This window comes from Aricia agestis, chromosome 9 (genome assembly GCF_905147365.1).
Source record: "Aricia agestis chromosome 9, ilAriAges1.1, whole genome shotgun sequence".
Lineage (NCBI taxonomy): Eukaryota > Metazoa > Arthropoda > Insecta > Lepidoptera > Lycaenidae > Aricia > Aricia agestis.
In genome coordinates, this window is record NC_056414.1 from 11,965,662 (window position 1) to 11,986,831 (window position 21,170).

General features: G+C 35.7%; 1 protein-coding gene across 1 annotated transcript; it reads right to left on the reverse strand.

The window, feature by feature from the left end:
* Positions 1–866: 866 nt before the first annotated feature.
* Positions 867–20,802, reverse strand: LOC121730133 (cytochrome P450 4C1-like). Its single transcript, XM_042119019.1, has 9 exons — positions 20,483–20,802; positions 17,815–17,924; positions 13,528–13,618; positions 12,472–12,657; positions 9,602–9,987; positions 5,480–5,548; positions 4,660–4,828; positions 1,754–1,927; positions 867–1,076 (listed from the first exon to the last, which is right to left on the reverse strand). Exons 1-9 carry the CDS (start codon positions 20,631–20,633, stop codon positions 919–921), a joined length of 1,494 nt encoding a protein of 497 aa, XP_041974953.1. The 5' UTR covers positions 20,634–20,802; the 3' UTR covers positions 867–918.
* Between the last annotated feature and the right edge of the window lie 368 nt (positions 20,803–21,170).

Consider the following 21,170-nt stretch of genomic DNA (forward strand, 5'->3'; position numbering starts at 1 on the left):
GTGCAGTGGCCTATACGGATACATAATTTTTTAAGTGACGCCAAAAAAAAATATTGTGTCTTTCTGGGTGTGTTTGTGTGTAGCTCCTAAATATTAGGTTTTAGATTTTTAGCCAGTAAGTAAAACAGTCTTAATATGTCAACGAAAATTAGTACGCTATTCCAAAACCACTCTGATATAATAGCTTATTTATAGTAGAAGCAAAGAGATATTTAAAAGTGCAGACCACGGGGATCGGGGATAGACTGGACAACTTTTTATCGTAGTGCTTAAAGAACTTAAGGTTTTTTTACGGGCTAACGACCCACCACACTTTCCTACCACTGCAACTCCTGTGTCGCCAGGATCAATTACAGTGGTATAACCACGAAAACCCTTTGATGCCATCTCAGGGACAAGCTACATCTGTCTTGTGAGTTTGGGACCCGCAACGAAAGAAAGGTAGGAGGAGTAGGAGAAATCCAATTTCCCTCCCCAAGCAAAGCGGGAGACAGCCAAATTTTCGTGACATTAAGTACCTAATGTCCGAACAAAGTTGGAAGCACCACGGGAAAATAATTTAAGTTGTCTGTGGGACACACTAATCAATGAAAATTTACGTAGCATTATGTAGTTACTACACACTTTTTTTCAAAATTAATATTTAAAACCCAATTTTTTTAAATATCGCGTATTTGAATAAAAACATTTAAAACATAATTCATTTATTTATTTATTTAATTTAATGTACAGCCGCACTTAGAGATATTTAATGATTACTTAATTTTAATGTACTGAAAGTTCAATAGAAAATGTTGACATTTTCTATGGAACACTAATGTCAAAGCTGTCATCAAATAATTAAATTGAATATTTCTGAATTCTGAGTATGGCCGATAGAATCGTATAAAAATGTAATAATAATTAAATTCCTAATTCCTATCTACTTTCAAACTTAACATAAATAGGATCTTGAGGTCGTAATATGAGGTCTAGAATAAACACTATGTCATCTGGTTTTGTCACTGGCCGCAGACGATACTTGCGAAGAACTGAAGCCACTGCTAGTTTCATTTCCATCATCGCAAACTTTTGACCTGAAACAGAAATCGTATTAAGCCTCCCCTTTTTTTAAAGTTGGTTTAAAAGGTTCTTATTGTTCATAGTAATAATATGGAACACATAAACAAAGTTAATATTATACCGTATACTTGGTATAATACGTGTACATACTTGGTAAAGCATAATATTATACCTAAAACATAGACTAGAGATACGTTAATGAGATATAGACCTACACTCTACAGTATATTCTAAATGGAGCTATCTACATAACATCTAGTAAATACTTAATTTGCTAATCACACCATTTATTACAGCCATATCGGTCACTTAGAATTGAACGTTTTTAACGTTAAAAGAATTCGTTCTTAAATTAGGTCATTTCTGTGGAGAATGCCGTAACGGAATCGTTAAAATTTGTATATCCATTTACGTTTTACTAAGGTATTCTTTTCGATTAGCTACATTGCCAATGCGCGATATTGCTAGTAGGTAATATAATGGATTGTTAGACATTTAACTCCTTAAAGAGAAGAATACAACCTGCAAACCTTCAATTATAAGAGAGCGTATACAATCTTAAAATGTTGGCAACATATACCTGCAGGTTGCAGCTCTTCTAATGTTGCGAGTGTCTATGGGCGACGGTAGTTGCTTTCCATCAGGTGACTCGTTTGCTTTTTTTCCCCCTTATTTTATAAAAAAAATATACCTATACAGTTCCGTGGGCCCGCACTGAACGGGATATAGGCGTAGCGGTGCCACGTGGGTTCCGTCATGAACCGCTCAGGTACGAACTTGAGCGGCTCCACAAACTGGTCCGCGCGCCGCTGTATGTCGAATATGGATACCACCATCTCCGTGTTGTTGACCAGCATGCCGTCCTCTGAAAAAAAAATAAAGCGCCATTTTGAAGTGGGTTAGTATAGGCATTCGGGGTAAAACGCCGCACTGGGTAGAAGTACGCAGTACCAATATCTCGGTAAGGGGAGAGCGGGTGGGGAGGGTGGGGGGGGCTTTCTTGACAAAAACAACGGCGCTTGAGCCGACATATTGAGCTCTCATTTATTGCGCAGTGCGTGTTGCGGTTCGAAAAATATATAAAAAAGTTCGTTTGTTTTTGATCATTATTTATTAGGCAATTTGCAACAATGCTGTTTTATAACTTAACATTATTGAGTACCAGGCATTTTGAGGGTTGGAGAAAAAAGGACTACGTACCCACAAGTTGAGGTAAAAGTACGCAGAAGTAAAACAAAATAGAAATACTAATTATTATGGATTAAGGGGAACCAAAATGGTCCCAAACTCTACATTTACATACGGTGAAATACGTGTGCTTAATCATGGAATAGAAGGCGTATGCAGTATTACACCTCTATCAATTTTATAAGCTTTAGAAAAACAAAATGAGTGCGTTTACCCTGAATACCTCTACCTGCAGTCCTCAAAATTGCGAAATATTTTCTTAACGTAAAAGTAACGATATCTTAGCACTTAGCATTTAGCAGCTTCAAAAGTATGAAGATTGTAGAATGTAGGGGGTACAGAAATGGTTGAGGTTTAGGCGAACTTTGAAAAATCCCTATAAGTATACTGTAACAAAACTTAGCGATAATACTTTAGGGTTTGTGAGTGTCCCCTGTATTTAGTTCACTGTGAAAGTAGCAGTTCACTGTAAAAGTTACTCTTTCAGTGATTTTTTTACTTTTGTATGGGAAACTTGCTGGTGCTCGGGCGCTTGCCCATACAAATTACAAAAAAATGTTGGCCTTTAAGGGCTGCCACTTTCACAGCGAACTCTATATACGGGACTCATACACACCCTAAAGTAGTATCACTTAGTTTTGCTACACCCTTGACCCTGTATATGAGAGTATTAAGAATTTTTAGGGTTCCGTATAAGGAAAGATAGAAACGGGATCTTATTAAGTACTAAGAATCGGCCTTTTTTAGAATTTTGTATCGTATCATATTTTACGTAATAAATCACTATTGTTTTGCGAACAATGTAAAAATAGAAGAAAATATTTAAAAATGTTAAGCGCAGTATGCAATCTTATCAATGTTACAAAAAAAATTAAGAGTTCTACGGTCGTAGAACTGTGACCTCTGCATAACTTTTTACCTACAGCTGTTTAGGGATTCTTTTTGTATTCTTTATGATAAATCAATGAGAATAATATTTATCATGTTTTATCTGAAGGCCAAGGTCTACAACCTCGTTTTTTTTACGTCGAAAAATACGATATTAGATGTCAAAAAGGCAAGGCCTTGCCCTTGCAGTAGCAGCAGATAATATTGGTCAATACTCCTTATATTTATTCATACTTATACATTAAAAACAATCCGGTTAAGTGCGTGTCGGACTCGCGCACCAAGGGTTCCGTACAGTTATACAATATACATAAACCGTATAAATTATAATATACCGTAGACCGAAAGTTGGCAAAAAATTGTGTTTTTTGTATTACTTAATTATAAATATTATTAAAGTACAAATATAACTAAGTAATGATTTTGTAAGCATTTTAAGTGCCTACCTGTTATCATTACTACTTACGAGCAAAAAAGGCAAAAAAATCACGTTTGTAGTATGGGAGCCACACTTAAATATCATTCTTATTTTTTAGGGTTCCGTACCCAAATGGTAAAAACGGTACCCTATTACTTCGATGTCTGTCTCCAGGCTATAACTCGATAGCGGTAATAGCTAGAGAGTGGAAATTTTCACAGATTATGTACTTCTGTTGCCGCTATGACAACAGATACTAAAAACAAAATAAATTAAATATTTAAGGGGGGCTCTAATACAACAAACGTGATTTTTTAGCCATTTTTGCTCAATATCAATGATGGCAACTGGTAGGCACCTGGAATGTGCCTACAAAATACTTAAAAAATTTATTAGTCTAGCTATAGCAGTTTTTGGGATACAGCTTGGACACAGACAGACGGACAGATAATCTAGACTTAAAAACATCGAAGTCTCAGTACGACGGAACCCTAAAAATATTTTAATTTATGGATTTGAAATTGTATTAGTGATTAGTGAAGCATATAAAGTGTTTAATTATTATTTTACTCTTAATTAACTATGTATTGATTTAATTGCGAATTTAAATTATTGTTAACTGATTTATCAAGCTGTATTTCGCAAGGGTGAAGGGTTTCCCATTTTCACAGCAAACCCTTGTTTGTTTAGCACTTTCTACTAATGGGCCGGTTTTGATTTTTTTTTTTTCAGTTTTAGGCCCCGCGGTAGGCATGGACCAGCTAGTAGAAGATTCAAGATTCAAAGACTTTAATACATACTAGCTATTTGATCGAGCTCTGCTCGGTATTCGATAAAACACGAATAAAATGACATTTTCTAAAAATGATTCCTAGCTAGATCGATTTATCGCCCCCGAAACCCCCTATATACCAAATTTCATGAAAATCGTTGGAGCCGATTCCGAGATTCCAATTATATATAATATACAAGAATTGCTCGTTTAAAGATATAAGGTAACAATAAGTTACATATAACAATTATTCCAAGTAAAGACTTGTGCAGGCGTTTGCTTAAAAATTGTTAACAATTACTACTTATACATTCTTGCATAATAAACTTACTCAGTTCGAATGGTGTGTCAACGTTTCTGGTGATGAAGAACACCGGTGGGTACAGGCGCAGGGCCTCCTTGATGCAGCACTCCAAATACTTCATCTCGGTGAGGTCGGCCAGCTCCAGTGCCCGGTCCGACCCGCCGCATATCCGGTCGATCTCCTCTACTATTTGCTCCTGAATAAAAGAAGGTTTGGCCATGATGCACGTAGACTATACGCAACCTGCTACCTGCAGTCCGTCCGCGCTGGTTCTTTTTTAATCCATTGGAAGTTTTAAACCATTTTGAAATAAAAAAAAAATGGGTTGAGTACTTTTTACTGACGTTACACTGTAGAGTATATTTATATAAGTGTATTTGCAACTATTAATTTCGACCCCGATTGTTGTGGCGCCATCAAACAAATCGAAGATGCTCAGTGAGGAACTTTTACACGGTTTTTTGATATCAAATAGCGCACAGCGCTTAGTCTATATCAAAGTGACATAAAAAACTCTAACATTACTTTTTAATTATTAAGTTAAACAAAATATAAAATAATCAAATCATTATAAATATATAAATTATGTAGAGCGCTTGTTGTAATTGCGGTTTCCCCTGCCCCTGAACATTCGCAATGTCAAATAAAATAATAAAAAATATGTAATATTCGAATAAAAAGAAACACTTTGTTATTTTTGGAATAATTAGAATCGTCAATTGGAATATAAAAACTGAACAGACCTTTAATTGGCAAGTAAAATGTAATTTTTTTACAAAACATACATAAATCGTGTTATTTCTAATTTTACAATTAATCTGGAACAAATTTACTTAGGTAGAGGTACCTGTTCTTTCTCATGGTTTGCCAGCAACATAAAGATGTACTGCAGTGCTGCGGCCGTTGTGTCGTGACCCTAATATTAATAATTATTAGTTAAAAAATAATCAAAACAAATAACTTATAATCGGACGAGTTATGGTAAATAATAATAAGTACATTTAAATATTTACTGCGCAGCTTGAATTAATTACACTGGCTGTTTGACCGAGCTTTGCTTGGTATTCGATAAAATACGAATATCTATATATATAAAACTCAAAGGTGACTGACTGATTGACATAGTGATCTATCAACGCACAGCCCAAACCGCTGGACGGATCGGGCTGAAATTTGGCATGCAGGTAGATGTTATGACGTAGCTAAGAAAGGATTTTGATAAATTCCAACCCCAAGGGGTTCAAATAGGGGATGAAAGTTTGTATATAATAATACTTCTTAACGCGTGCGGAGCCGCGGGCAAAAGCTCGTATATGCATATATATAAGAATTGCTCGTTTAGATATAACATAATAAGCAGTCAACCGAAAACATTACATAATGTAATATAATGTAAGTACCACACGCAAAAATGATAAAACTCTCATTTTTTTATCTGCAAGATTAAATAAATAACAAAGTATACATTACTACCCATCATAGACATAATATATTGCTAAAGACCAACAAAGAGTGCGAGAGAGAAGAAAATCCTTTATGGAATTATAACAAGATGAAAAGAGAGAGGCAGTCTAATGAAAATTGTAACAACTTTTATTTGACAGGTCGTCAAAAGTCGTCAATCGTTTTTATGCCCTTTCGGTATTTGCAATTTATTATTTAAATCGTATGTTATTTTTAACAAATACTATTATATATAACAATAATAACTTGTGCTGTGAGTGATTGCAGTGTAAATCATAGGAATAATCCTGAAAAATATACATTTCACCCGTAATTAATCTTCATGTCCTAATTGCTACGATGTGTTTATTTTTGCTATATTCTGGTCTTTAGTTCTCTATTTCAAATAAAATATTGTGAATCCTCCCTTTTACTTTCATATTTTGCGTAACTAAAGGTACTATTGTTCCTATATTACACAAATTTTGAAGAAAAATTTTTCATCAAAATTTCTTACATATACGCTAGTGCTTGAATCAAATTTATCGATATGCTTATCGATATTTTACAATAACTTAAATCTAAAATAAAAATCATTTACCTTTATATTTATCACCTTAAGCCCGGCCGCACATTATCCGAAATTTCTGATCAGAAAAATTCGAACGCCCGGCGGAACGCACTCTGTTCATACATTTTGTTGTAGACCCATCATACTAAAAGAATTTCTGACGTGTCAACATGTATGAGCGGGGCGGGGCGTCCGAATTTTTGTGATCAGAAATTCGGAAAATGTGCGGCCGGACAAAAAAGGACATATTATCTTATTTTAACTAATATAATATAGTATAGTATAATATAGCTAATATAATATAACTACTATAATATAGAGTGACTCTAAAACTAGAGGAAGGTTTATATTTATATATAATAATCATTTGTTTTACAGATTCCCTCAAGATCCTCTAATAAGAGGAAAATGGCTAAAATTAATTGGGCGTGTTGGTTGGAATCCCAAGAAAAATTCAACAATATGTAGGCAAACATTTCATTGAAAATTTTTAAAGAAAAATTAGAATAAATACTATTTTGGTTAAAGGAGCTATCCCAACTTTATTTGTGCCAGTAAGTTTGACATACTGTTGCACTTGTTACTGAAGCAATTATTAAAAATAAGCAATTATAAGCAATTAATGCTTTTTAGTTCATTTAAGTATAATATTACTATTGTCATTGCCTTGGAAGTCGGTTTTAATTTTTTGTTTAAAAATAATAATTTTACTCATTTTAGCTGTCCTTAACGTTTTCTATACTTATAGTTGGTGTTTTAAAAAATCTAAAATAAAATATATTTTCAGAATACATGGTGCCTACCACCGGTTCGGTAACTAAGCCGACGAGAAGAACCGGCGTAAGAAACTCGCACGCCCACTTTTTACCAAAAAAAGTGAGAAATTTTTTTATCTTTTAAAACAAAATTTACAATGCTGTAACTAAAAATTATACAATGTAAACATAGATAGATACATAATAATTGTAAGTCATGTAGAAGTAGCCTTGCAAGCAGTCATTCAGCATTCTACTCCCAAGATGTGCCATCAATTATGAAATCATTTTGGCTTTGGCACAAAACGTTCTTTGACTACTTTTTTAAATTTATTAATCGAAAAATTTGGAACGTTTTCTGGGACCATATGTTCCCATTTGAATATCAAGGAGTCACTTCGATTTCTCATTGTTTCCATCACCAGACCACCACTTTTGTGAACATGATACCTACTCGGAACAATACAATGTACAGCAAAAGAAAAAATTTGAAAATCGGTTCATAAACGGCGGAGTAATCGTTGAACATACATAAAAATATATCCACAGGCGAACTTCTAGACTCTTCCTGTTTGGAAGTCGGTTCAAAATAATTGTAATAAAATATTATGATATTTTATAATATGTATTTAATTTAAGAATAAAATATAATATATTATGTGTGTTGTTTACTTTCAATGTAAGGACTGATTTACCAGATAGATTTTACCTGAGTAATAAATAAGTAACTTTATAATGTGTTAAGTGTAAATTATTTACCCCTATAAGAACCTCATGTCATAACATATCCGACGATTGAAAAATCATTCCAAAAGAAAATGTGTATCTACTTTTCAATCGTCACCTTTTTTGCCAATTAAAATTTATGATATCTAATTTGAAATACAAATCTATCAAAGTTGCATATTATTTATTTCTTATAGAAACTCAGGTAAAATAACTCGAACGGACTAAACTATCGATAGCAAAATACTATACTATCGATAGTAAAATATACATCACTAGCACACGCACACATTGACAGATCAAAAATGGTCACGCATTTTCGAGTTGTCAGGTGGTCTTTACGACAGTATATATTATGTCTATGCTACCCATGATACATCTTGACCTCCAATATAAAATAAAATATAACCAATCTACGTAGCCAATCTATATATTAGGCCAAACACTTTGTATCCCTTTTGGCGAAAAATGGGGAAACGTAGGTGAATGAAATTTTGCACAGTTATAGTTTATATGCTAAAGGAGTGCATCAAGCAAATATTATTTTGAAATTATGCTTTTATCATACATTTTTTTAACAAATAAAACATTGCACACACTAGGAAAAATGACAGATTATTGAGTGACAAGCCTATACATACGAATTATACTCTTTTATTTATGGTTGAAGTCTGTTGACAACAAGGTGACAAATTGAAAATGGATTATAGTTTTTTTTATTGAATCTTAGATACTATTAGACAATGCTTACACGGCCAGTCTGAGATCAGCTGAGTCCCAGAGAAAAGAGTTGAATTTTTTTTTTTTACAAAATATAGGTAGTAGTCCAATGTCGTTGAAACTAAGATCGAATTTCGACCATTGGGCGATCTCAAGTAGAATTAAATGTCTATGCTTACTTAATTTCGAAACCATATATTATAAGTACTTAATAGATAATAATTAATTAAGTAGCCTGAACCTACTAATTAAAAAGTAATAGTATTTAAAAAAATTACGTACTTAATTAAGAATTTAAATTCCCTATCTCAAAAACTATCGAACCGATTCTGATGAAACTTGCAGCAATCCCTAAGTTGAACAATACCTAATACAACAGAAAAAGTACCACGTCCATGTGGTCGATATTACATTATCTCAATCTGAATTTACGTTTACGTCCTGCAAAACTTACGTCATCACACAACGTAAGTTTTGCAGGACGTAAACGTAATTTCAGGTTGAGATAATTTCTTGTAAATGTTAAGAATTGTTAAAAGTTCTAATGGAATATCATTGTAATGGCATAAAGCTACGTAAAATTTATAAATGGCATTTTTAGACGGCTCTAATATGATCCTAATTTAATGGTGACGCCATTACAATGCTATTAACTGTCAGTGTCATAGGGATCAAGGTTCGCCGCGCCGAGTATAGTTTTGTTTCACCCTGCATAAAAGGCATCTCTTTCTGTCACAAAACATACAATTATTACCTCAAAAGTAAAAGTATCCACTTCCTCGCTGATGCCTTCCTCATCAATTTTCTTCTCGTCCTCAGCTTTCAACAGAATATCCAGCATCGCCAACTTCTTCTGGCCGCATTCAGCAATATCACTGTCACTATTAGCCATCGCCGAGTCCACGTCTATCTTGCAACGATTCCGTCGTCTGTTGTTGACAACTTTATTTCTAAAGGAGGCAACAGTCGCTATATGCTCGTTCTGCTTGCGAGCCAAGTACGAGAACTTGAATATGAAATTGCTGTGGTAGAGCACTCGTACCGTTCTCTCGTATATGAACATCCCAAGTTCGTGGACTGCGTGTCTATATTTCCTTCCGAAAACATTCGAGTCCTCCACCGATGTTCCCATGGCCGTTTCTGTAAGATGAAAGAGATGTAAGGGCGTTTGTGCACTACACGGAATTTTACCATCCGGCGCGGCGCGGCATCTCGATTTCCTACCTTATATGTGGCAAACGTGAAAGTTATGAACGCCGGACGGTAAAATTCCGTGTAGAGCACAAACGCCCTTAGTTGTCTTTTTGTTAGGGTTTTGTAGTCAACAAGGAACCCTTATAGTTTCGGTCTGTCTGTCTGTCTGTCCGTCTGTCTGTCTGCGTTTTTGCTCATATACTATAGAACCTACAAAGCTATAATTTGGCATGAATACACATAATTATGCCGACAAAATGGTACATAAAATCTTAAGAAAATATTTTTTTTATGGTACCTCCCCTACACATTAAGCGCGGATGATTTTTTTTCGCGCCCACCCCATCGTGTGGGGTGTCGTTGGATAGTTTTTTTAAAAATATTATGAGTATTCATAGATCATTTTTCGATTTAGTGATCCATTTGTGAAAGAACCGGTGGTAGGCATCATGTAGGACTTTCTGAAAACATTTATTTTAAATTTATTCAGAAATAAAACAATTTTGATTTGATTTTGATTTGATTTAAAGTGGAAAAAAATCATTTGAGTTCAGTGTCCCCCCCTTCTACCAGCTAAATGGTTGTTTCTGGAAATGTGAAAAAAATTACGGGAGTGTGAAATATGCTGAATTTAAAAGAGAAACTATCACGGCTAAGAAGACTTCATAAGTTATTGAGTAATAGTCGATCAACTAAAAAAAATGTATTCGGCGAAGTATAGAGGAACTTTTCGTTCAAATTCCTTTGAAAGTAACTGAGATGATGTTGTTAGTAGTGTAAACACGTTATAAATGTGAATTTATTGACCATACAAAAAATTTCAAGAACTACGAGTAGCAGTACTACGGAACCCTATATTGCGCGTGGCCCGACACGCACTTGGTCGGTTTTTTTTAAACTACACGTTACCAAAGATGGAATCTGGAAAAACTTTTTAAGTTTCTCCACCATAGGCTTTTTGGGCTGAAAGCCGAGGGTCCCGCGAATGCGTGGAGCCAGCTATGTGAAATCCAAAAAACTATAATTTGAGAGAATCCATAATTTTATTAAATTAAACAGGTCGTGTGGTTTGCAATTCTACAATCAATGAAACCTACTCAATAAATTTTAATAATTTCAGTTCAGGTTTAGGTGTCGGTACATCAAACTGACTGTACCTAAATGGTGTTAGCCCAGGGTCCCCTAAACTCTTGGTCCGGCCCTGGTTTCAGCTTTACTGTATCCGGAAAAGCCATATATTTTGTTACAAACTTTATAATTTGTCGAAAAGATAGTCGCTATACGGTATTACTTAAACATCAGCTTCTTACTGCGGGGCTAAAATGGTCACATTTGGCAATTCCTCTCAATCAATTCAGCAAATGAATTGTCAAAACTGTCAAACTGACAAATGTCAAATCAGTACAAAAATACAGGACAGAATTGCAAGCAGAGTTGCATTTTGCGATTTTAGAAAAATGAATCATATTATGATTCATTCAAAGCGACCATTTTAGCCCCGCTGATCAAAACTATTGAAAAGAACTGAATGCAAACCTCAGAAACGGGGCAATGGCCAATGCACATTATCAATTTACGTATTTTGCCACTGCACAGTCAATATAGTTTATTTAAAGCTATATTATGATACAAACAAGTGACTACCAAAGCAAAGAACATAACATAATTTATCTTTCTCATCAATACAATACTAAATATGGTAGAAACCATATTATTACTAATAATTACAAAAATAACAGTCGATAGTTCCGCTTACTAATGTTTGTGTAATAGGTACCATAATACCTTTTGTAAACCATTAAACATGTTTCTTTGTGAAGGATTCGAACTTGAATCATAGTGTACAATTTTCCACCGCGCGGCGCCATTAAATATTAAACTCTCGAAGTCTCGATTAAAATGAACAGAACTATCATAAAAAAAGTTCTTAATATTATATCTAGGCGGCAATGACAATGCTATTTAGTAAATTAAGTAATAAAATCGATGTTAAAGTTTTTATAATCTATACAGTGTGTAACAAAAATAAGTGATAATACTTTAGGGTGTGTATGTGTTCCTTGTAGAGAGTTCACTGTGAAAGTAGCAGCGCTGAAAGACGAAATTTTTTTTTCACTTTTGTATGGGCAAGGGCCCGAGCGTCACGAATTTCCTCATACAAAAGTGAAAAAAAAAATTGGTCTTTTAGCGCTGCTACTTTCACAGTGAACTCTCTACAAGGAACACGTACACACCCTAAAGTATTATCACTTATTTTTTGTTACACCCTGTATAACGCTAAGAAATGCCTTTCTGGTTTCTGCGTGGATTAGGAACTGCCAAACGAAGATATGTAGGAATTGGGCCCTAGACATACTGCGTAGACAAGAATAATAATAATATAGATAAGAATACTTAGCGAAAATAATTGAGCATAGACTTAAATCTTACCACAGATGGTGTTTAGCGTAAAGTCAGCAACAAACGCTAGCACATCAGTCTTCTCCTTCTGAACTTCCGGTTCCAATTGCGCCACAAGCATGTCGCATTTTTTCAATATGGTCGTGTAGAAATGACGCAGTATATTGAAATGGAATGCTGGAGTCAGAATTTTCCTTCTGTGCTGCCATTTTAGACCTAAAAATATGAGTATATGCTTAAAGTACTCACATACGGTTTTGCTCGATCGAGCAATAACGTCGAGCAAAACTCGCGGCTCGGGCTTCCGTCCACAGAATCAGCATTGCTCTATAGTTTTATTCTAAATCAATATATTTTATTCCATTAAGCCGGCTCGATCCGGTTCCATCAATCCTTCGAGCGACTCGATGCGAGCCTTCAAGCTGTCAGTTTTGCGGTCCACACAGTTTACTGGTAATTATTACTTGATTTGAAGAAAAACTATCAAGCAAAACCGTATGTGAGTTCTTACTTTATGACATGCATCTCTACAGAGTTTCCTACCGATTTGGCTAAGGGTCAGGTCAAACCGCAACGTCACGAGGCTTTACGATGCATTTTTAAAGCATTTTGAGATATTTAAATTTTGAACTGGCGCCCCGACGCCTCAAACGGCAAGTTCGTCCATTTAATGTGCATAATCTTTTGTAGTATATCAATAAAGTTTAGTTATTATTTGAAATAGCCTTAAATCGTATCGCGCCGCTTATTTCAACGACCCTAAGCGGGCAGTAATTATAGGTACTTTCTCCCGGATGTAAAAATAGTGATAACTTGACAAAACAACATTTTATAATTAAGGAGGTCAGTTAACTTACACGTACTGATAACCTCTTATCACTATAGAGTTCAAAATATAATATTATTAAACATTATTAGAATGTTTACTTTTTAAATTATAATGATAGCAATATTAACTTTTGCTAAAATATAAACTATAAAGCTATAAAGTAATTAAATGTATAAACTGAAGGTCCTTCAAAATAACATACTTAAAAAAATATTTATGCAGAATAATTAAAAAAGTTTCGTGTAGTGTGCACGTACCTTTACTTATGAGTAAGCCATCTTTCAACCACGGCTTCAGAAAGTCGTATACCCTTCCCTTTTTGTGGTACTGGATACCACTTAGAAGTGTCTAAAACATAGATTAGTAATTTATTAATCAAGGTTGCCAAATCTTTCAAATAATCGGCCAAGTGCGAGTCGGACTCGAGCTCGAAGCTTGTAACGTTATGGAGCAAAATTAGGCCAAAAATTGTGTTTTTGTATCCCCTTAAATTTTTATTCAACACGGCGAACAAAATGTTCGCCGTGTGCCTCCGATATGCCTCAGTGGCACTCCCCTGGAGCTGGTCAACAGGTTTAGGTACCTGGGTCATATTGTCACGAGTGACCAAGTAGAGATGATGAGGACATTGAGAGGGAACGCAGGGCGCTGGCGGTGAGGGGCAATATTATGATAGCCCGCAGGTTCTCTTGATGTACTACGTGTAGTGTACATTAAGACCTTCTTCAGCACCTCTCGAATTGTCTATTAATGTCAACAACTATTATTGTCATACCTTTTCATACTGACAAATATGTACAATAATTTATTTGGAATAAAACCAAATATTCCTTGGTTTTGTCTTTAATTTCATAACAATTTATTCCAAATAAAAAATATCATCTGCGATGTCTACAATTGCGCAACTACTAAAGCCAGATAAGTTCGAAGTCGAACCCGGCACTCCGGATGCTGAATTAAAGTATGAACACTGGAAAACGACATTCTCAAACTATCTTAGCGAAGGCATGGGAAAAGAAACTTTTTCGGAAGAAACCAAGCTAAGGTTACTATTAAACAATTTATCTTACAATGTTTATATTCACGTTCGTGAAGCGAAAGATTATGTTTCGGCCATTGAACTATTAGACAAACTTTATATTAAAGAAAAGAATAAGGTTCATGCCAGATATATACTGTTAAGATCTGTACAAAAACCAGATGAGAGCATTTCAGATTTCTTGCGCACGCTCCAGCAACGCGCCCAAAGTTGCTGTTTTAAAGCTGTAGATGCTCAAACTCACAAAAGTGAATACATACGTGACGCATTTATTGCTGGGATTAATTCAAATGAGATCAGACAACAATTATTGCAAAGTTTAGATATAAATTTAGATCAGGCCGTTAATAAAGCCCTTTCCATTGAACTGGCAAACAATAACTCTAAAGACTACAAAATTACTAGTATGGATTTCAATAATATTGAGAGAACGACGACTACCTTTCACCAAAAGAAATGTTTTTTTTGCGGTGGCCATGTCCACCAACGCATAAAATGCCCTGCATTAAATGTCACATGCACCAATTGCAACAAGAAGGGCCATTATGCCAAAGTATGCAAGGGTGAAAGAGTCGGGACTTCGTCTAATGCCGTATCGGAAAATGAACTACTAGGAGCTATATCTGCCGCCTCTCCTATGAGCTTGAAAAAGACTACTATAGTTGTTTCTATCAATAATCACAGAGCCGATGCTCTCATAGATAGCGGAAGCTCTACTAGCTTTATAGACGAGAATCTCGTTCAAGAACTGAAATTAAAACGCATTCCCTGGAACGAAAATGTAACTTTAGCCTCCAAAAATAACACTTCGTGTGTAAAGGGGATGTGCTTCGTAGATCTTAAAATGAATGAACATTTCTACAAACGCTGCAGTCTTTAGTGATGTATGCAAATGGAAATCTTATTAAGGCTACTGCACCTTTCGAAAGACTCAATGTTGATTTTAAAGGCCCTTTACCTACTCATAGTAAAAATCGTTTTATTTTGACTATTATTGATGAGTACTCAAGATTTCCTTTTGCATACATCACTAAAGACGTATCCGCTACGACTGTAATAGGATGTTTTAAGGATTTATTTCAGATGTATGGGACACCACATTATATCCATTCGGGTAGAGGTGCAGCGTTTATGTCGAAAGAACTGAGAGATTTCTTAGTGATGAATGGTGTAGCGTGTAGTCGTTCTACTCCATACAATCCTCAAGGGAATGGACAAGTCGAGCGGTTAAATGGAACATTATGGAAGACGATAAGACTGATCCTGAAGTCGAAACAAATGGATATTGGCCATTGGGAACACGTTCTTCCTAACGCTTTACATTCCATTCGATCACTACTGTGTACGTCCACAAACATGACCCCCCACGAGAGGTTCTTTAAACACCCTCGGCGGAGTGCTAACGGTGAATCTCTTCCAACGTGGCTCCTAAACCCTGGCCCTGTTTTAAAGAAGAATTATACAAAACACTCTAAATATGACCCAGACGTAGAAGAAGTGGAATTGATCGAAGCTAATCCTCAGTATTCTTACGTAAGACTAGCAGACGGGCGGGAGGCTACTATATCTAACAAACATTTAGCACCACTTCCTCAAACTCCAATAACCGTCCTGGAATCACAACTAGAAACGGAGACGAGACCATTGAGTTCAAATGGTAATGCCGAAGTTGACGAAGTACGGATGGAAGCAGATTCATCACACCAGAACACGGAGGATTTTGATTCTGATTCACCACGCCAAGATGAAGAAGTACTTCAAGAAGCTCCTTCTTCACACCCGGGAATTAGCTCAGAGGAAACTATAACTGGCAATGAGGAGAGAGATCGGACAAGAAGATCTGGAAGACAAAGAAAAACTCCAGATTATCTCAAGCACTATGTTCCTCGTTAATTCTAAAGGCCGGATGAATGTAGTGTACATTAAGACCTTCTTCAGCACCTCTCGAATTGTCTATTAATGTCAACAACTATTATTGTCATACCTTTTCATACTGACAAATATGTACAATAATTTATTTGGAATAAAACCAAATATTCCTTGGTTTTGTCTTTAATTTCATAACACTACGGACGTTAAAACGACTCTGATCAAAGCGTTCTGTCAGTCGTTTTATTCGGGTGGCCTGTGGCCTGCAGTGGTTGACATATTTGCGCCGAACCTACAGTGTCCTGCGCGTCCAATACAACAATATCTTCAGAATGCTGCTTGGGCTGCCATGGCGCTGCAGTGCGTCAAAATTATTTGCCGAGTCTCGCGTTGACGGCTTTCACGCAGTGATGCGCAAAAAGGTAGCATCGTTATTGCAGAGATATATATTATACTAATAAAAACGAAATAAAATATTTTATTTCGTTTTTATTAGTAGGTACTTATTTGTTGTTAAAGCGGCAACAGAAATACACAATCTGTGAAAATTTCAGAAGTCTAACTATAGCGGTTTTTGAGATACAGCCTGGAGACAGACAGACGGATAGACGGACAGACATCGAAGTCTCAGTAATAGGATCCCGTTTTTACCCTTTGGGTACAGAACCCTAAAAGTCATTCAGTCTATTACTACGAAATGTAATATTAGTATGTGGTGATGGGAGAACTTTTATGAATATTTTAGGTAATAGTGTAAACTGTAAGCTTTGAAGAAACAATTCATCTTTTATTTATAACTATAGTCATCGCAAAATGTTACAGACAAAAATATAACAGAATAAAAAGAAAAAAAATATCCACAGCCGAACATATTATAACCTCCTCGTTTTTTGGAAGTCGGTTAAAAATGAAGCGTCCCGGTGGGTAGACCCAATATGTGAAGTATTGGGTTTTTATGTTTCATATTATACAGTGTGTAACAAAAATAAGTGATAATACTTTAGGGTGTGTACGTGTTCCTTGTAGATAGTTCACTGTGAAAGTGGCAGCTCTGAAAGACGAAAAATTTTTTTCACTTTTGTATGGGCATGGGCCCGAGCGTTACGAGTTTCCCCATACAGAAGTGAAAAAAATTTTTGGTCTTTCATCGCTGCTACTTTCACAGTGAACTCTCTACAAGGAACACGTACACACCCTAAAGTATTATCACTTATTTTTGTTACACCCTGTATATTTGAAACATAATATATAGGGTGGGTTGCACCAACTAACTTTAACTATAACTATTGTGTGAAATGTCAAATCTCTGGTTAAGGACGCCATATTTAACTTTAACCATAACCGCTCATACCTACTTAAATCGACATTTTTTCGTGAAAATTTACTGTGTTTGTAAGAAATATTTTTCCTGTCGCTTTTTACGGATACTGAAATTTTTATACTTACTCTCAATCCCGTTACCTGTAGCTCGAATAAAATTATAAACGCAACAGACATCTGTCAATTTCTCCGGTCAAAGTTAAAGTTAAAGCTAAAAGCCTTAACTATAACCATAACTTTAACTTTAACCACGCCTCTGGTGCAACCCACCCTTATTATTTTTCTAACTAAGTATATATAATAATTATTATCTTACCTCGACATATTCCGGGGAGTAGACTATCATACACTTGAAGCTTCCCACTGATATTTTGTAAAGCTCTTTAAACCTTTGAGCATGATACCGGAAATAAGCAAAAGTGTCCACTGAAAATTATAACAAAAATAAATAATCGGCCAAGTGAGAGTCGAACTCGCGCGTGAAGGGTTCCGTACCGTTATAAAGCAATAGAAAGCGAAAAATATACCATCCTCATCAGTCATCACTAGACATCGGATTATATGCACGATCAAAGTGCCGAAATATGCGTGCAAGTATGCACGATAAATGGCCGAAGTATGCACAAAATATGCACAATCAAAAGTCACATATTATTAAAATTTATTATTTTTTTGAAGAGCTTTTCGGTGGTGCAGTTAATAAAAGCGTCAATATTTTTTTAATTTTATCAAATCCAGGATTTTTCGTTTTTTATACAGCACCAATAATAATTTTCTACCAACAATTTTCAATTGCAATCTTAATATTAGTCCATGGAAATTTAATAAATCGGGAACTATTTTATTCTTTTTTACAAATGTTTCCAACTACAAAGAAAAATGTTGTTTCTAGAAAGATATTGTATCTATCGGGTATATTGAATTCTTTAAATGGCGATGGAGCCACATATTTTAAGTGTTTTGATCTATCGTACCTCTGTTTTGTGGCCTTAGTGTATGTCATGATAGCTAGTTTGGAGACTACGAGGGCATAAAACTACCGAAATATGCACTATCAACGAAAAATTGCCAAAATATGCACTATCGCCTAAAAAGTGCCATTATATGCATTTGCATATGCAAGTATGCAAATGCATATTATAATCCGATGTCTAGTCATCACTATAGATGCTGGCGGGAAAGATTCCGAATTATTCCCGTCGAATACTTCGGAAGTATTCCGAAATATTCCGAAACTTTGGGAATATTTCAATTGTCAAAAATAACGAGGAAAATTGCGCTTGGAAGTTGTAAACTATTTATCTTTAGTTGTGTATCTAAGAATATGTGATGCCGGTTACTAACATTATTAGCCAAGCGGCGAGAAACGGCTTTTTTGGCTTATTATAAATAGCGGCTGGTAACGGCTTGTTACTTTTCTTTGATAATACCTTATCATATAAGTTCGTTTATTTTTTATGGTTTTTATTCTGATTTACTTACAATAGGATATATTAGTATGGATAGTATGGATATAAGTAATCAGTAGGTAAGTATAGATTAATCAATCCCATTGGCCATTACTAATTTATGATAAAACTAGATGACGCCCGCAACTCCGTTACGCCAAAATTCGTTAATCGCGCCGGAACCGTACATTTTTCCGGGATATTATTCTATGTCCTTTCTCGGAACTCAAAGTATTTCCATGTCAATTTTCAGCCAAATCGGTTCAGCGGTTCGAGCGTGAAGAGGTAACAGACAGACAGGCAAACAGACGCACTTTCGCATTTATAATATTAAACCTAGAAGTAGGTATAGATAAACAATTTATATTTTACTTAAGTACGTAATGTGCCACTGAACAAATAATTCACTCAACCACCACAAACCACAAACAAACACGTATATTTCCATTGAATTATTCCGGCGAAATATTCGATGGAAACATTCAAATGCGGGGTACGAATCTTTCCGCGGGGTGAGGGAAAACTTCTCCGGGGAGCATCTCCCTTCCGCGCCGCCGTCGCCCGTTCGTACGGGCGAGCGAGTCGTGCGAGCGGGCGACGGCGGTGCGGAAGGGAGATGCTCCCCGGAGAAGTTTGATAGTGCGAAGCGGTGATAGCGGCCGGCGGGCGACGCTCTATGCGCGGCGGCGATCGATGATTGATGCAAAATACGATTTTTCAGTATAAATAAAAATTCATATTTTTTTTTATTAAATTCATTTTGAATAATTCAAATTTAAAGAAACTTTCCCAGAAGTATTCCGGAATTATTCGGAATTTTTCAGAAGTTTTGCAACTATAGTCATCACCTTGTTGAGTTTTTCGCGTAACTTTCTGCCGCGCACTGTAAAACTCTGGAATGAACTGTCAGCAGCAGTATTTCCGGACCAATACGACTTGCAAACCTTCAGAAAGAGAGCGTATTCCCTTTTAAAAGGCTGGCAACGCTCTTCTGATGCTGCGAGTGTCCATGGGCGACGGAAGTTGCTTTCCACCAGGTGACCCGTTTGCTCGTTTGCCCCCTTCTTTCATAAAAAAAAAAAGACAGAGAGACGGCCAAACAACGAAGTCTTAGAGTAATAGGGTTCCGTTTTTACTTTTTACCCTTTGGGTACGGAACCCTAAAAAGATTTCTAAAAATTTTTGTGGTGAGGTTTTTAAATTAATTTATTGAGCGAATTGTTAATAATAAAAGTGTGTCAAAAAATATTATTTAGAATGAGATGAGGGCTTTTACGATAAGTACAAATAATATTACACATCACAAAAATACTTATTTTAGGTCAGACAAAATAACTAAAAATTAAGTTTTTGAGACACTAATTTGACGAAGAATTAAGTTAGTTAAATTTAATGCCTCCTTCGTTATTCGTTTTAACTTTTAATGAAGGGTTAAAGGAATGATATTTTGACAAACATTCATACAGGCGCTAGAATAGGACTTTTTTTATTTAACTTATAATAATTACGACGAAATATATCTCAATGTATACTGACCTCTGTTTTTCAGAAAATCCAAGGAGTTCCCGATCAGAAATAATCCTTTGGGACCTTGGACCTTGAAGAAATCGTCGTCTCGTATCAGCAACTTGTAACTGAGCACAAAAACCAGAAGCGCACACAAAATCAACCAAACTGAAAATAACATTTTACAGCCGAACGAATTAACATCAAACGTTGTTGTGATCCTGAAGATGTATAGCGGTGTGAGTCGGTCGCGGTTAAAGCGCGGATTTTATCAGCTTTTTTGTAGACTAGAACTTATCACACAGTCGGAGTATCAGACTGTCGTTAATCGTTTCAGAGTTCAGAGTATAATCGTGGTGTCATTATCGATGGCGTGAACCCGTCCTACCACTGGACCTACACACTCGTGTCTACCTATATAATTACATTATTTTAAATCCAATTATCTAACGAAAAAACTGACCGTGTGCAAGTTGGATTCGCGCTCGAATGGTTCCGTAAAAATCCGCTAAACACGTTTGTTGTGTGGATAGGTAATAATTGTTTCGCATAAGTTCTTGTGGCATAAGGACAACCCACAACACACGTACCACAACCACAAACCATTACACATCGCAACCTGTCGCACGAATTTTCGGAATTTTTCACCCTCAAATCCGGATTATCCGGATAATTCGCATTTTTTGTAATTTTTTAAATATTTTTGATAAACAACTTA

Coding starts and splice junctions, on each gene's coding strand:
- LOC121730133 (XM_042119019.1), bottom strand. CDS start 20,633: ATGTTATTTTCAGTTTGGTTGATTTTGTGTGCGCTTCTGGTTTTTGTG. Junction 13,619..17,814: donor ACTCCCCGGAATATGTCGAG/GTAAGATAATAA, acceptor TCTATGTTTTAG/ACACTTCTAAGTGGTATCCA. Junction 1,928..4,659: donor TGACACACCATTCGAACTGA/GTAAGTTTATTA, acceptor TTTTTTTTTCAG/AGGACGGCATGCTGGTCAAC.